At 39.9% G+C, this 18,508-nt stretch overlaps 1 protein-coding gene across 2 annotated transcripts in view; it reads left to right on the top strand.

Moving 5' to 3' along the window:
- Positions 1-3,599: 3,599 nt before the first annotated feature.
- The window catches only part of uxs1 (UDP-glucuronate decarboxylase 1), a 69,396-nt gene continuing 54,487 nt past the window's right edge, over positions 3,600-18,508 (top strand). Inside the window, exons 1-2 of one of the 2 annotated variants that reach the window (XM_043691759.1) lie at positions 3,600-3,746; positions 16,519-16,546. In XM_043691759.1, coding sequence (XP_043547694.1) covers positions 3,653-3,746; positions 16,519-16,546 — 122 coding nt within the window. In that variant the 5' untranslated portion in view covers positions 3,600-3,652. The remainder of the gene's footprint in view (positions 3,747-16,518; positions 16,547-18,508) is intronic. The other variant, XM_043691758.1, reaches the window with a different exon arrangement.

Here is an 18,508-nt window from a genome sequence, read left to right as displayed (position 1 = left end):
TGAGAAAGAGTCTCAATAGTGAGCATCAAGAGGACTTTGCTTTTATTTAATCTTGGGATCTTGTGTCATAGGCTGGCTCACATTTATTGTTTCCCCTAATTGCCCTTGAGAACAATATGGTAAGCTGCCCTTTTGAACTACTGCAGGCTATGTGCTGTAGACAGATCCACAATGCCATTGGTGAGGTGGGGGCGGGGAGTTCCAGGATTTTGACAGTGCGACAGTGGAAGAATGATCGTATATTTCAACAACAGGATGGGGAGTGGCTTGGGAGGAACTTGCAGGTGGTGGTCTTCCCATGTATCTGGTGCCCTTGTCCTTCTATGAGGTAGCGGTTGAGGGTTTGCATGGTTCTGACAAAGGATCGTTGATGAATTGCTGCTGTGCATCTTGTAGATGGTATGCACTGTTGTTACTGAGTTACTGGCGGAGGATGTGGATGTTATGTCAGTCAAATGGGCTGCTTTATTCTGGATGGTGTCAAGATTCTTGAGTGTTGCTGGAGGTGCAATCATCCAGGTAAGTGGGGAGTATTCCAACACACTCCTGACTTCTGCATTATAGATCGTGGACAGGGTTTCGGAAGTCAGCAGTTACCTGTGACTTAAGCTTGCCAGTTGCTCCTCTGGGCCTCCATCATGAATGCCAAGGACCAATATCTCAGGGCACGTTTCATGGAGAGCAACCACATTCACCCCCTCCACAGATCTTAGCATCCAACATTTACTAGCCTGACTGCACTATTGTGGCACGTCTCTGATCTATGTACAATATAGCTCTGCATTTCAAGCATGCAATTTGGAGAGCACGTTTCATCCAAATACTGCTGTAAGGGACAAGCACTCTCTTATGGATTGGACCAGGGAGCATCTCAAGGCTTCATCATTCTCTTTGCATTCACACATTTGGTGCCCACTTTGATGCTCACAACGTAGCACTGCCACTTGAAAAATGGACCACAGTCAGATCTATCATTAAGTGCAAACTATCAGGGGATTTGTGGCATATCACTTGGAGAGCTGCAACAGATCAGTCATGGAGCTGGGCACTCATCCTTTCCGAGTTTCCTTCTACATCAGTAAGGGGAGTGGGCAATAGTCAGTCCAGCAGGGTACCTGGATGAAAGTCAAGGGACATTATCATGGGATACTGTTATGAAAGGGAAGTTGGGAAACTCAATGCTGGAAACTGGAGACTGCCACCACAGATGCCGAGGAGACAAGAATAGTGAAGCCGGATATTTGGCATATAATGGGTGTAGGTGATAGTAAATGTGAGGATATTGCTGTGAGAGTGGTTGTGGCCTTGAATGATTACTACACAGCACAATAGTGGGCAAACATAATTGCAGGTGGAGTAGGAAAACATGGAGGATCAGTACTGATAGGCCACCCAGGGAGCACAAGGAACAAATAAATATTGATGTTCATGGAATTTCCTTGATTACTGACTATACCTGCAACTCATTGTATCAACTGCAACCTGTATTACCTGTCATGTTCAATCAACTTGAAAATGCACACTACAAGTGGAAAATGGCTATGACCACAACTGGAGTGGATGGAATCAAACATTTGTTTTGCTGCCTGAGCACATGGGCTTTACTTGTGAGCAAATGAATCCCTAAACAGCACAGGTCGAGGTCATCTGTACTCATAGCATCACACATGAGAAATGCATGCAATGTACAACTGTTTGGTGTGCAAATCCTGGTCACAAGCAATCTTGACTATGTCATTGGTCATTACAGCTTGAAAACTGTCTTCTCTGTGAAGCAAAAGTGATCTTGGCAACCTTGAAATAGGAATCTGCAGGCCCCAATTCACAGAGACAATCCAAGATCTCAAAGGTTACATGAAGCACAGAACCGATTCCATCAATCTTGAATTGTTAAGTATTTACAAATTTATTCTTGTATGTAGTGAAGTATTTTGTGATGTGGAACTGGGAGGACAAGGTCTCAGTACTCATGCAGCACTTACAATCTCCAATTGTCACTCGTGACATGACTACTGACACATTCCTTAGAACAAGGTCCTAAGCCAAAGTTCCAGGTTGAGGCATTCTGTGTCAGATTGCTTCACATCCCGTTGTTTGAAGGAGTATGGTGAATTGTTATGTGTGCATGATGTGAATGCTGAATGTTCATATTATGAAGGATCTGTTTTATTCTTTATGTTCCTCATACAGGTTCTTTGCTTGGTGACCGATGGATCCAGCCAAAGTGGGCTTTATCATTACTGTTGCAGCAACATAACAAAGACACAGAGACATAGAGGAGGAACAGATAAACCGGCAAGCCCATGTCTAGCAGCACCTTCAGCAGATGCCAAACAGTCTCCATATGAAGAGCTCTCAGCTGAAGGTTCCCTCAGAATGTAGAAGAGACTGTTTGATGTCTCCAAATGTAGCTCAGAATTGGATATTTTCACTGAGTGCTCTGGGTCTTTTGTTGTGGTTTGATATCACAATATGTCCTCCTTTTGCAAAAGGACCAGATTCTTACAGATACATTATGTAAGAGCCAGAATCATAGAGATAATACAGCATGGAAACTAATTCATATTCTTTGTGTGTTCAAGTCCTTGTGTTTTCTGTGCTTCCTCCAGTGTGTCCACTCTGATGTGTCTTCCAGCACGTACCTTCTCACATGTTCTAACTTTGTCTATACGCTGCCAACTGTGCTCTATAATTGCAGTTCTGTGTCATCATTACAAGTTTCTCCTGGAGTTTCATTCAAAACACTTGGAAATAGGGGAGTTATCCATTAGACATTCAAATCTGCTGGGCAATTCCCACATTGGGAGTTCCACAGGACTCTGATGTGCATCTTGGCTCATTTATGCCTGGTCTCTGATGATCTGGGCTATTATTTAGTTTTATTTCAGGAATGTAGCCATAATACAACTTTCTCCAACTTTGAGTTTATTCAAGGCATATCCAGTCCCTGCTGACTATCTTCAAAGGTAAAAACATGCACTTCCGTCTTCATAATGAGTCTTCCTCAGATCTCTAACAATTACACCACCCATGCATATAACTCCAGTACAAGTCATATCACCTTTTTATGTGCCCTATATTCAAAGCAACTGTCCTCAAATATAGTCATCGCAAAACTATAGATAACCATGAAAAATAACAGTATTATAGACCTCACCATTGTAAAAATATAAAAGAGTTAAGATAACTATATAAGAGAATTTGTGGTACAGATTGCCAGCAGAAGTGATGGAATAAAGTGCCATTGGAGTTTTTAAAAAATGAAGTTGATGGATGCTTGTCAAAAAAGAATTGTATGCATGATTTCAAGTGAAAAGTTTCAAATGAAATTCAGGGAAGTGGAAAGGTTTGCTTTATTAATATTATCTTCCCAAAAAAACAATAAGCACAAAAAAATGATTGTTTTACAACGTATTATAATGGCATATCATGGCAATAAGAAACAAAACTTAACGCCCCTCGTTCACCATATAATTCTGTCAAGTCCCCTTCAGACTATCCTTATTGAAGTAGGAGGACCAGATCTTGCGCTGGGAGGATCAAAGCTATCCCACAATGCCGTGATAACTTCGTGCGCTTGCGCGGTAATACCGGTCGGTTCACACATGCGCAGTAGATGCCCCATGAACCGACGTCGTCTGGGTAGCGGAGGATGGTAAAAAAGCGTCTGGCGGCTCTGTTCAGTCACATTAACCGAAGAATGATAAAGTTTTTGATTGCACTTGCACTGCTTGCATACGTAGCATGTGAGTACGTGATTGGTTTATTATACAGAAGACCCAGAATCCCTCAGAAAATAAATCAAGGGCTGATTCCGAAAGGATGGGGAAATAAGGCTGGAAAATAATGGGGGAGAATGGAGTGGAGAGAGTGGAAACTGGGCGGTCGTATGTGGAGGATTCCAGAGGATGATGGTTTGGGGGAATGGGGCATGGAGAGTGGGAGGGAGGCCAGGGTACTGCAGAAGATGAGAGTTTTGGAGACTAGCAGTGAGTTGTGACTGGAGAGGGGGTCATTGGAAGATTGGGGTATGGGCCATGGGAAAGTGGAGGGACATGGGAAATCAAAGGGTGGCAGTATTGGAAGAATAGAGGATGGATATCTGGTGAGTTAGAGAAGAGATAGATGATACTGGGTAGAGAATAGGATTAAGGCCTGAATACAGGTGGCGGTCTGCACTTTCATGGGTTGAGGACGTAGTCCAGGGAATAGGAATGGGATAGATCATAGTGGACAGAGAATAGAGGGCCAAGCATTGCAGGGCAGAGAGTGAACAGGGAGAAAGTACTTTAAGACCATAAGAGAGAGGAGGTGCAAGCCAACCAGCATATTGAGAAAGCTCTGCCATTTGTGAGATAATGGATGGTCTGATAATCCTCAACTCTGCTTTCCTGAATTACCCCTATAATCTTTGATTCTCTTACTAATTTAAAAATCAGTCTATCTCAGCACTGAAAATATTTAAATATCTAGTTCCAAAAGTGGTCTTCAATTTAAAAAAAAATCCACAGACACTGTCCTTACAGGTGTCATTCCTCCACTTTCTGTCAGGTAGGTGACCCCTAACTCTGTTACATCCTGTGATACGTTTCACACCCAATGAATTCCCTCAGGATCTAAATGCTTTTAAATAAAGTCATCTCTCATTTTTCAAGCCCAAGCTACTTAACCTCCTCTAAGAACATTCCACCATCTCCGAAATCAACTTAATGAACCTTCTCTGGGCTGCTTCTCGTGTTTCCTTAGATAGGGAGACCAAAACCATTCATCGTATTCCAGATGTATTCTAACAAGTACTTTGCATATTTTAGCAAGATATTCCTGTTCTTATACTCTTCCCTATTAAATGAAGGCAAATGGTCCACTTGTCTTCCCTATTATCTGCTGAACTTGAATGATAGCTTTTCTGAATTTGTGCACGAGTGCTCCTACATTTCTGTCTGCTTCAGCTTTTTGAAATCTTTCTCCAGTTTGAATAATATTCAGCTCCTCTTCTTCCTGCCAAAGTGCATATCAACACATTTTCTAACACACTATTCCAGCTACCAGACTTTTGCCCAAGTACATAACCTGCCCATCTCCCTCTGTAGACTCATCGTGTCATACTCATCACCTGCTTTCCCACTTATTTTTGTGCCATCTACAAACTTTGCCAGAAGTACATTCATCTCTGTCATATAAGTCATTAATAATTGTGGCTCCATTACTGAATCCTGTACAAGTTCCCATCCTGAAAATACCTCTTGACCCCCATTTCTGTGCCTTCTAATATCAAATCCTCTACCTCTGCTAACACCATGGGTTCTTTTATTAAGTACCCTTTATGCATCACAAGTAGTTCTCCTATAATGCTGTTGTTGTGTTCCAGCGAAATCTTGCTTATGTTATGGATTAGGATAGACCACTTGAAACATTTTTGAGCAGGCAACCCAGACCATAACTTTGCAATTTGTTTTGGTAAGTGTACAGTGAGAATTACTCAGAATAAGCTAGCTAGATTGACTACTAGGTTTTAAAACAGAAATTTATTCACAATGAAACGCAAAGAACAGAATAAAAAACTCCTACAGAATTCAGTCTATCTAAACTAGACTTAATTATGCTGTTCCGAATATATACAACAGTCCCAATAAGCAAACCCCCTTAAAACACAGTTAAAAGTGGAATAGAAGATTACAGGTTGAAGTTAGAATGGCAGAAAGAGTGAGAGAGTTGCCACATATCTCAGTTGAACTCTTAACTAGTTCTGGATTGAACAGCTCAGCTAGAGAGCTGACCACCCCCCTTTCATTATACAGGTCACTTCTAAAACATGACCACTTTGGCTTGAAGTCTCTTCTGTTTACATAGACGCAAAAATGGCCTTTCAATATCTTTTGATCTCTGTACCAAACCAGTCTAATCTGACTAGGAGCTGGTTTATGACCCCTCTGGAAAAAAAACAAGGACATTCTTGAGAAAGGAACAACTTTTAGAAAAAAAGGACCACCTTTGTGACGCTTAATAGAAATAATGAGACCTATGGGAAAAGGGGGGTTAGGAGGCAGACCAGCAAAAAATATCACTCTGAATTGCTCAAAAATCACCCAAACGTCTAACACAAAGTATAGCACAGCCTGAGTGAAGGTTGAAATCATATTTATTAACAAATCAAAAGTAAATTTAATACAGTAACTCTCACAGAAAGCTGCTCTGTCTGCAGCTGACATTGGCTCATGCGCAGAACGGCACGAAGCCTGGCACACTCATTGTGCATGTTCAGAACAGCACGAAGCCTCATGCACTTGCAGAGTGGCACAAAGTCGAGCACTGATGTAGCGTATTCACAGACCGGTTCAGAGACTTCAGTGCGTGTGCAGAACAGCAAGAAAACCAGCATCGATATCTCACATGCGCAGAATGAAGTGTGCAAACCTATTCCCTTTGGAATCGCGCTATTGCCAATGGAGGCAAACATTCTCGAAAATACTGTCCCTTAATTCTTCAGCAATATTATAGCCAAATCGGGCTGCTGAAATGCACAGTATCCTAGAACTACCTGAACCTTACTGAGTGCATTTTGGTAATCCAAATATATTACATCTACTGGTTCCCATTTATCTTTCCCACTTGTTACCACCTCAAAGAATTCTGATACATTTGTCAGTTATGATGTCCCCATCATTAAACCATACTGACTCTGCGTGATTTTATTATGGATACTATATTATCATGTTCTTCTATTGCATCCTTTATAATAGACTCTAACAGTTTCCCAGTAATAGGTGTTAAGCTGTTTTATGCTTTTCCTGTGGTTTTGTCTTCCTCCCTTTTGAACCAGGGTATTCATAGAATCCCTATAGTGCTGAAAGAGACCATTCGGTGTATTGAGACTGCACCAACCTGCTGAGGAGACTCATTCCCCCCCCCCCCGCCCCACCAGTATCAAAGAATTATCAAAGAATTATCAACCTTTAGCCCCATTAGTTCCCCTAGTACTTATTCCTTTAGTGATATGTTTACTTCTGCCACCCCCCCGCCCCCAGCTAATTGGTCATTTAGTATTTTTGAGATGCCATTAGTGTTCTCTGCCATGCAGATTAGTGCAAAGTAATTATTCAACTCCACTGGCATTTCCTAGTTGCTCTTTATTATTTCCCCAGCTTCTTTCTCTAAAGGGCCTATGTTCACTTTGGCCTCTTCATTGTAGCACTATTATAGAATTGAATAGGTGCATGTTTCCTACAGTTTCATAGCCATGATGATAGTCTAGACTTTCTGTAGATTGAATTGTGTATATTTGTGATGTCGGAGTTGAGATAGATGATTAATGGTTGGTTGTATTTATGCAATCAAAGTAATGTACACGAAGAACTTTTGAAATTTCCTTTTGTTATCTGTTCTATATAATATATAAACAAAAACAATACTGAACCCATATAGATGTAATTGTTCCATTACAGCTATTTTAATTTGGGATTTATTTCTGAGACAAGTACATGCAATATGTATATTGGCATTTATTGTCACAATCCACATAAACAAAGAACTGTGGGGGCTGAAGATCTGAAACAAAAACAGATTGCTGGAGAAACTCGGCAGGTGTGTAAGCGTCTGTGGAGAGAAAGCAGAGTTAACGCTTAGAGGGTCACTGTATTCAAAATCCTAACTCTGCTTTTTCTCCACAGGTGCTGCCAGACCTGTGGAGTTTCACCGCCAATCTCCAACTTTTTATTTTTGTGTAGTGCCTCTAATGTAAAGAAATGTGCCAGGGCATTTCACAGTGTTATACAATGTGAATTACAAATGGAAATATTAAATCCGATAATCCAAAGTTTGGTCAAAGTGTGGGTTTTCAGGAGTGCTTTAAAAGAGGGAGGGAAGCTAGAAAGGCAGGGCAGTACGAGGAGAAAATTTCAGACTTGAGTCTTGGGGATCTGAGTGAATGGCAGCCAATTATGGAGCAATTATAATTAGGATGCAAAGGAAGGCAGAATTAGAGGAGTGCAAATTTCTTGGAGTGTTGTTGAATTTAAGGAGATTATAAAGTAAGGGTGGAGCAAAGTAAGGCCATACATTTGAAAACAAGGATGAAAACGATAACTCAAGGTGTAGTTTGTTATTGAAATTATTGTCTTATGAAGATTTCTGAATTTTATTGTATAATATCTAGCTCAAAAATATGCTGCTGTGTTTTCTATGACAAGTTAAAGGTTTTTTTGCATCCATGCATATATTTGGGAGCTTAATGGATATTCATTTAGATTAGAATGATTCCTTATTCTAGTCTTATATCCGTTTGAGAATGTTGCAGGACAGAAGCAGCTCATTCAACAGCTGTTTGAAAGAACTATCCAATGAAGTTGTACTCCTTTTCTTATTATCTTGGTTTGTTTCTAGCACTTTTCCACTTCCATGAGATACTGTTGATGCTGTGGTTCTGTTCGCCAAGCTGGAAGTTTTTGTTGCAAACCTTTCGTTCTGCTGTAGTTCTTCCTCGCAATTTCATCAACAGATGCCTAAGGGAAAGACAACAGAACGAGGACATGCCGCAACCCAAAGGACTAGCCACAATACCTTACATCAAGAACATCTGTGAACTGACAGCCAGACTACTGCGACCACTAGGACTTATAACAGCACACAAACCAACAGCCACACTCAGACAACAACTCACCAGAACGAAGGACCCGATACCCAGCATGAGCAAAACTAATATAGTGTACAAAATCCCATGCAAGGACTGCACAAAACACTATATAGGACAAACAGGAAGACAGCTAACGATCCGCATCCACGAACATCAACTAAACACGAAATGACACGACCAGCTATCCCTAGTAGCCACACACGCAGACAACAAGCAACATGAATTCGACTGGGACAACACTACCATTATAGGGCAAGCCAAACAAAGAACAGCCAGGGAATTCCTAGAAGCATGGCACTCATCCACAAACTCCATCAACAAACACATCGACCTGGACCCAATATACCGGCCACTACAGCGGACAGCTGAAACTGACAACCGGAAGTGGCAGGGACAGGCCACTATAAATGCCGGAGGAAACACCACAGAAGCGCTTCACAGGAGGCTCCCAAGCACTGAGGATGTCACCTAGACAGGGGACGAAACGTTTGCAACAAAAACTTCCAGCTCGGCGAACAGAACCACAGCAACGAGCACCCGAGCTACAAATCTTCTCACAAACTTTGAATACTGTTGATGCTTTACCACTTCTGTATGTTTCCAGTGGATTCCAGATCATCACAAGTTGTTAAATTTAAAACCTTTTCCATACTTCCTCTGGTTCTTTTACTAATTTTATTTTTCACCTTTTCTGTCTGGAAGCTGAGCAGTTTTTAAAAATATTCCTTTCCTTTATGAAAGAGGCAATGGGATTTCCATCAGATCATAAGACATGAGCCGAATGGCCTACTTCTCCTATTGAGCATGCTCCACCGTTCAGGGAGATCGTGGTTGATCTGATGATCCTGAGCTTCAGTTTTCTGTCTTTGCCCATGGCCTTTGATTCTCTCACAGATTAAAACTATGTCTCAATTTTGAATATCCTTAAGGGTGCAACCTCTATAGTGTTCTGTGGTACAGAGGTCATATTCATTATTTGCTGTAAGAAGAAATTTCTTCTCATCTCTGTTTTAACTGGGTGACCTCTTTGAGATTATGCCCTCTAGTTCTTGACTCACCCACAAGAGGAGTCAACCTCTGTGTCTATCAAGTCAAATGTCACAGAATCATAGAAGTGTACTGGCACAGAAAGATGCCATTTGACCCATTGTGTCTGTACCAGATCTTCAGACAAGCATCAGAACTTAGTACCATTCTCCTTCATTTTCCCAATATCCTTGCAGTGGGTAATTACTTACAAGAAGCGACATTCTCTTGAATGCCTCAATTTAATCTGCTTCCAGTACATTTCCATCCAGGGCAGTCTATACCCAAATTGTTCATTGCATGGAAACATATTTTTTCTCACCTCATGTTTACTTCTTTCACAAATCACTTTTTAAATTATAACTAAAATATTGTAATAGCTTTCCTAATTACTTGTTGTGCCTTGTGACAATGCTGTGGCTTTAAAAGGGGTATTTTGTCATAGTTTCTTTCAGAGAGAGATTTGGGGAAAGGTGAAGGGCAGTCTGCAAACATAAACAGCTGTTGAACTGTGGTTTTTTTGTAAAAGTTGGAACAACGGATGCAGCCTCAATGGGTGTGATCAAGCTCCCACCCACAGAACCAGAAAGTTTAGGTTTAGTGTTCAGCAGTTGCTGTTGGGATCTTGAAGTGAAAGCTATTTATCCCTCTCTTAATTAGAGCCAAAAGCTGGGGATTCTCTTCTTACACTGCTGGATTGCATGTGAGGCAAAACTTGTTTACTGAATTTGCTTTTTGCCAAGGGTGTTGAATTGAATTAGCTTTATTATCACATGTACTCAAATGAGTACAGTGAAAAGTTTATAAGATGCCACTTAAAACACCATCTTATGTGCAAGGTACCTAGGAACAGCTTCTTAAGTTACAACATTAGTTACAGTGTAACAATGTTACCAACACATAGTGTCATCTTAGGGACAGAGTACGTAGGTACAATCCTTAGTTACTGAATAGAAAAATGAAGAAAAGAAGTTACAGCTATACACACTATAACCATAGGTCAGAAAAACATGAAGTTAAAAAGACAAACATCACAGTTTCTCTCCAACGGCTGTCTGCAGCAGACCAGCACAGGGGACCTCCACATGGTCTGATTGCTGGCTGCTGCCGATCCTGCTTCGGAGACAAGGAATCAGAAGGTAGGGTGTCCAAGGCTAAAAGAATGGAGGAAAAGAGGGAAAAGAAAGGAACAGGCAGAACAGATGTGCTCTGGCTGGAGTGTCTTACTCCACCACCAACTTACCTGTCCATTTGAGATATTACTATATTGGAACAGTTAATTAGTGATAGTTATTGTATCTGTTATTCTTTAAGTTTTTCAATATAGTTAAGATATTCGAAGTTCTTTCTTCTTTTGTATTTTAACAATAATGTTTGAATAAATTGTGTTTTGCTTAACATTGAGTAGTTTGATCAATCACATTGTATTTGGAACTCAGCACCTGACATTTACCTGTAAAATAAGAAAATATTAGGGTCAGGGCTACCTTCTTAACATATTTTGAGGGGATCTGGTCCAGTCCATAACAACCTGCAAATTAACCCTTTGTGATTCACACATCAGGGCACTTGCATCTCTCTGCATTTGAAATCTGCAATCTTTCGCCATTTAGATAATATACTTGTTTTATATTCTTTCTGGCAAAATGGATGTTTCAGCATTTTCCCATGTTTTATTCCCTTTGCTGCTTCTTTGCCCATCCTTTGAACCTGTCTATATCATTTTCTGGCATTGGATCTTCACAACTTACATTCCTACTTATCTTGGTCATTGCCAAATTAGGTAATCAAACCTTCTGTTCCCTTAGGTAAAAACAATGACTGCAGATGCTGGAAACCAGAGTTTAGATTTGAGTGGTGCTGGAAAAGCACAGCAGTTCAGGCAGCATCCGAGGAGCAGTTAGCTTCTGTTCCCTTATTTATATTAATTGTTACCTGCACTGATCTCTGTGGCACACCACTCATCATAGACTGTTAACTTGAAACAAACCTATTTATGCCTACTGTTGCTTCCTATTAGCCAGTCAATCATCCCTCAATGCGCATATGCTGCCCCTCACACTGTGAACTTATTTCCTCAATAACCTTTGATGTGATTATTTAAGTTTCCAGAAGGCATTTGATAAGTTCAGAATATCCATTAGTTTCCCATTCATCTACGTGTTTCCTCAGAGAAATCTGAGATTGGTATCATGAACCAAATTCTCTGTTATAACGTTAATAATGTCTTCTAAAGTTACTCTGTGACAATGATAAGCTGATTGGCCTATTCTTTTCTGCCTTTTTTGTCCCAAGTTACAATCATTATTGAGTAGGAGAATGGGACTAGCTCGGTAGCTCTCTGGGTCGAATGGCTTGCTTCTGTACTGTAAAATTGTGATCATCTGCCAATCTAATTGGGCCATCCTGAATGAAGGGAGTTTTGGAAAATTAAAATAAATGTATCAACTGTCTCACCAGCCCCTCTTTTTAAAGATCCTCGTATTACCTAGAAACTTGTCATCCCACATCTCCCAAAGTTTGCTCAGTACTACTACTCAGGTTATTGCGATTTTCCTGAGTTCTCCATCTTTTCCATTTTCTGATTTATTATTGCTTCTGGATATCAATTGTCGATGCAAAATACCTGTTCAATTCATCTGCCATTTTCTTATTTTCAATTATTAATTTTCTAGCCTCAATTTCTTTAGGAGTAATGCTCACTCTTAACTTTTTTTTTGCCAATATTTATGGAAGCTCTTTCTATCTGTCTTTATATTTCTGAATATCTCTCTTTTGCACACCAGTTTTACTTTGCTTATTTGTTTTTGGCCATTATTTTTTATATGTTGTCCTGCCACCTATGTTTGCACAATTATATGCTTTGTCTTTTAAGTTTGATCTAACTCTTAATATTCCCAATTAACCACAGATGGTGATCTATCCCTTGGGATGTTTCTTGCTCTTTGTAATGTATATATAGAACCGTAGAAATGTTACAGCACAGAAGGGGGTTATTTGACCCATTAAGAAGGGCTTATGCCCGAAACGTCGATTCTCCTGTTCCCTGGATGCTGCCTGACCTGCTGCGCTTCTCCAGCAACACATTTTCAACCCCATTCTATCCACACCAACCCAAAGACACCCAGGTACCCTTTTTAATTCCATCATCTTGCACTTGGCCTAATGCCCTGCAGCTTACAGCATTTCAGACACCGATACAAGTACTTTTTAGGTCTCTGCCTTTACCACTAACTCAGACATCGAATTCCAGCCCCTCCCCTCTACATTTTAAAAAAAAGTTTTCCTCACGTCCTTTCTAATTCTTCTTTCGCTTAGCTTGGATCTATGACCCCTGCTATTTGATATATTCTGAAATACTCCATTAAATATCTGCCACGACATCTCTATTAATCTATACTTTACCTCATTTGCCAATTCACTTTAGCCATCCCTGCTTTCATGTCCTTATAATTGGTTTTATTTACATTTAAAACAATAGTCTCTAACCTACTCCTCTATCTCTCCAACTGAATGTATAATTCAATTATATGGTCATTGCTACTGACTCCGATGTCATTCACTAATCCTATGTAACCGCACACGAGCAAATCTTTTGTAACCTGCTGTGTGATTGGTTCCAGAGCATGCTGTTCTGAGAAACTATCCTGAAAACATTGTAGGAATTCTTCATCTAGGCTGCATTTGCCCATCTGATTTTTAATGTCTATATTTAGATGAAAATGACCCATGATTATCAACATTGCCTTTCTGATGAGCTCTCATTATACACCAGCTGACCGTATAGTTTCTGTTCGTGGCCTATACACCACTCCTATAGGGACTTCTTACCTTTGTAATTGCTTATTTCAACCTAAACTGTTTCCCCATCTTGGTTTCTTGAACTTAAGTCATCCTCACTTGTGCTAATATCATAATTAACCAACAAAGCCACCCCTCAACCTATTCCTAGTTTCCTGTCTATCCAAAATGTCCCATAGCCTTCAAAGTTCAAGTCCCAATCCATGTCATCCTGTATCATGTCTGTAATGGCTACCAGATTGTTCTTATTGTTATGCCTCACTGAAATAGTTTATTGGAAATCAAGCCCTGCTTTTCTCAGGGTCATCACAAAAATTAAAAACTTCATCGAAGTCTGCAAAATTCTCCAAGCACCTGATTTTCAAATGCAGGTTGATAGAACACATGGACCGGGTTTCTTTATCTAACAAGATTACGATTTATTACAGGTAAATAGATTCTAGCTATAGCTAAAATAATTATGAACAGTCAACATGTACCTAATTAAAATTCTAGCTCCCTTATAAGCATCCCCTTACACACAGACAGACACAGCTAGGGAAAAATGTGTATTATGAAGAGAGAGAAAACTGGGAAAGTAGTTCAGTGATCTCTATTCACAGGATTTGCTAAGTTCATTCTTGTGCCGATCACATTGTTGCTTCTCGGTCTTTCTTTCATGTGGTTCCAGGAGGTACAGGATGACTGGTTCAAAATTATAAAATGTCTATGCCTTATTAAAAGTTATGGCTTACAGCAACTACTGAAGGAACTTTTTTTTTAAAATAGGCAAAGTGTAGCTTTTACTGAAGGGAACAGAGAGCTCCCAAGTTTGGGAAATTTGATGGCTTCTCCTAATTCTGTTCACAGCCCCAAGCTGCTAGGCTACCAGAAAACCGATCAGAGATTTTGGGAGGCAGAAGGCCTTCATTATTGCTCTGTGGACTAGTGTCCAATTTTCATTCAGTTACTTGTTGTCAGCAGAATCTCCATTTGTGTACACACTTAACTCCAGCTCATCTGCACCTTCTCTTATTCCGTTTTTCCAGGAAGGTGCAGTATGTTGCAAGATTGAATAGGCTAGGGTTATTTGCCTTAGAACAGAGAATGTTGAGAGATAATTTAATCAAGTTGTACAAAATAATGAGGACTTGAGAGAGATGGATTAGAGCAGACATGATAGAAAGCGTTTTTCACTCAAAGGGGTAGAGTGTGCCTGGAAGTCACTGCCCTGTTTGATGTTGAAACCCCCAACTCATGTAAAAAGGACTTGAATCTGCACCTGAAGTGCTGTAACCTGCAGGTTGATAAGAGGGATTAAATGGTTGGCAATTTATTCAGCTGGTGCAAAGAGGATCTTTCTATGCTGTAACCTATGATTCTCACCAATACATTTCATGTGAGCATATTTAAACGTCTATAGAAAATTGGCTGCCCATCATCACAGCTCAGTGTGATGCCTTTTCTCATGACAATGTAATGAATATGGTCAGCAATATAAAGCATTGGAACCCTTTGAGATCAGTAGTCAGGTTAAACAGTTGTGTTCTGGCACTTTATGGCATATCATTTTTTTTAACAGTACAGACAAGCTTGCTGTAGTGTTTAGATCTTCTTTAGTGACTGTTTTCCTTCAAGTACAATCTAGTATTCCAAAACTCAAGGTTGCATTAATTTCTCCAACTGTTTATTACTGTCAATGATCTTCCCTGCCTTTGTTTTCAATGATGCCATTTTATTTTGCTGTTCAAGCTGTCCATTTTTTGATCTCTTCTTACTATGCCATGGGCATCAGTATATACTGGTGGAGTTGTAACCAGTGGTCATTGGCATACTGCCATGCAGTCTGAAGGAGTTGGCAGTGAGTAACTGTTAATGCATTCTGTGTCTTATGGATCGCTTTCATACTTAATGAGTGGACTGCTTGATCACACAGACAGGTTCCATCACTGCTGTTAGCAGTGAACCAGCCACCAAGTTTGTGTTTGTTTCCCTTCCTTATGCTGAGAATGCAGTTTTCCAGTTGGTATCTTGAACATCATTGATCAGAGGGAGAGACGGAGACCTTACTGCTACTTGATACTTTGACTCACTGGGTTTGTGAAATAGAAACCCGGTCCAGAAAAAGTTGCAAGGCAGTCATCAATTAGCTTTTGGCTCTTCCAAAGACAGGATTTCCAGCAATTAAAGGTAATAAACCTCATCTCACAAATCCTTTAAACTTTTCTTCTGTATCTTGGGTTCAAAAGCGTGGAAGCGTTCAGGCTACAGTTGATATTTTTGGAAATAAATGTATGTTCAATATATGCATTTTCTATTTGAACAACAACAATATGGCTTCTATAAGCTATTACCAAAATGTCATGTCCCAGCTTCTGTTCTTAGTTCTATGGGCAGCATGGTGACATAAAACTCTGGTTCAATTCCAGCCTTGGGTGACTGTGTGGAGTTAGCGTATTATCCCTGTGTTTGTGTGGTTTTTGTCTAGTTTACTCCCACAGTCCAAACCTAACACGGGCTTGGTGGATTAGCCACAGTAAACTATTATCTTGTATATGAAGAATTATATTTTCTTCTGTACATCTCAACCTCTTAATGTAAAGTGGTTTGTATAAAGCCAATAAATTACGGATCATATCCACCCAAATGTCTTAAGTTTTGTTAAAGAAATTCTTGCGCAGTTGGGTTATAAACCTAACTTAAAAGGTGATTCAAAATCTAAATATAGTTCTTTCTTACAATATTTAAGTTTTTTTGTTTTAGTTGTACCATTTGCCGTAGAGTACAATTGATTCTTGCAGGAGCTGACAATGTGGATTCAGTAGAGAGATGAGACATGCTCTATAGTCCAGTAGGTCATTTTATCTAATACAATTCCCTTCATTTATCAAGGGCCTTGAATTATCAGCTCCACCATCAAAGGCCTGGTTGTCAAATAACAAATAAAAAAATCAGTTACACATTTAAATTGCTGGATCAGTGCACCTGGAGATTTCTAAAATGTAAACTATCAAAAGCAAGATTTGAAATATGATTTATATGCATTACTATTACTGAAATATGTATTTTGTTTCTTTTTACAGCTGTTTGGGGAAATTTTGTCAGTATGAGGTAATGTATAACTTGCATGTTTTTCCTACTAATTTGTGAACACTTCTGTCTCTTATAAGAAATGTAGCAACCACTAGATATTCAAACTTATGCTTAGCAAATATTTCATGTTAAGTTTGAAATGAAATGGTGGATCTTATTGTGCTTTCCACAGCAGTGTTTCCTAGTAAGGCAAATACATATGACAATTTAATAGGTAGTATTGCTCAACCCAAGTAACTTCGTTCTATGCACAAGTCCAAATTATGCATTTCAGGATACACATGTTAATGGTAAGTAAATCCAATTATACAATTAATACTTAACCCGTTATCAATTAATAGTATATTTGTAACATGTGTAACTAATGTCTCAGCAATTGAGACTGTTCAAAGTGAGGTATTCATGCCCCCATCCTTTATAAGCTTTAAAGTTTGTAAATGCATTGTACCTTCAGTCAGTTTCACTGGAAGCATCTCCAGAACTTAGTTCGCTTTACTGTGCAGGTGTTGCAGCAGAGGTTGTCATCGGACTGCATTGCAGTGCCAATGTATTAGGTGAATGCAGTATGTTTTCATGAAAGAACAAAGAAAATTACAACACAAGAACAGGCCCTTTGGCCCTCCAAGCCAGTGTCGATCCAGATCCTCTACTGAAACCTATTGCCTATTTTCTAAAGGAGCTCTGCTCCCTGCCCATTCATGTATCTAGTGAGTTTTGAAGAGATTTCTAGCTCAGGTTGAAGTTCTGGAGGCAAGTTTGCTTGCTGAGCTGGAAGGTTCACTTTCAGATATTTTGTCAACATACTAGGTAACATCAGTGAGCCACCAGTGACGTACTGGTGTTAGTGACCCACTTTCTATTTATGTGATTAGGTTTCCTTGGGTTGATGATATAAATTCCTGTTATGGTGTCAGTTCCTGTTCTTTTTCCTCAGAGGGTGGTAAATGGGATCCATATTGATGTGTTTGTTGATAGTTCTGGTTGGAATGCCATGCTTCTCAGAATTCTCGTGCTTTTTGTCTTGTCCTAGGATGGATGTGTTGTCCCAGTCAAAGTGGTCTCCTTCCTCATCTGTACATAAGGATACTAGTGAGAGTGGTCATGTCATTTTGTGACTAGTTGATGTTCATGTATCCTGGTGGCTATTTTCTGCCTGTTTGTCCAATGTAGTGTTTGTTACAGTTCTTGCACGGTATTTTGTAAATGACATTAGTTTTGCTTGTTCTTTTACATTTATCTTTTTTTTTGTAAATAATACAAATGACATCACCAACCCAAGGAAACCTAAAACACAAATAGAAAGTGGGTCACTAACACCAGTGCTTCACCAGATTCTCACTGTTGTTACCTAGTATGGTGATAAAACATCTGAAAATGAACCTTCCAACTCAGTGAGCAAACCTACAACCATTCTTTTATTTATCTGTCAAAGTGACACTATTGTGGCCCCCTTTACCACTTCCACTGACAATGCGTTCCAGGCACCCACCACGAAAAGAACTTTCCATGTATATCTCCTTTAAAAACTTTTCCCCTCACTTTGAACTTGTGACCCCCTAGTAATTGAGTTCCCCACTCTGGGGAAAAAGCTTCTTGCTATCCACCGTGTGTCTATATCTCTCATGCTTTTGTAGACCTCAATTAGGTCCCCCCTCAACCTCCATTATTCCAATGTAAACTCATCATAATCTACTCAAATTCTTCATAGAGTGAGCCCTCCATACCAGGTAACATCCTAGTGAACATCCTCTGTTCCCTGTCCAAAGATCCACATACTTTGGTAATGTGGGCTTAAAAATGTGTTGCTGGAAAAGCACAGCAGGTCAGGCAGCATCAAAGGAACAGGAGAATTGACGTTTTGGGCATAAGCATGTTTCTTCAAGCATGTCCTCATTCCTGAAGAAGGGAATATGCTGTGGTTCTGTTCACCGAGCTGGGAATTTGTGTTGCAGATGTTTCGTCCCCTGTCTAGGTGACATC

Source organism: Chiloscyllium plagiosum, chromosome 6 (genome assembly GCF_004010195.1).
Source record: "Chiloscyllium plagiosum isolate BGI_BamShark_2017 chromosome 6, ASM401019v2, whole genome shotgun sequence".
Lineage (NCBI taxonomy): Eukaryota > Metazoa > Chordata > Chondrichthyes > Orectolobiformes > Hemiscylliidae > Chiloscyllium > Chiloscyllium plagiosum.
The sequence above is the reverse complement of the archived record's forward strand: the minus strand, read 5'-3'. Positions and strand labels throughout refer to the sequence as shown.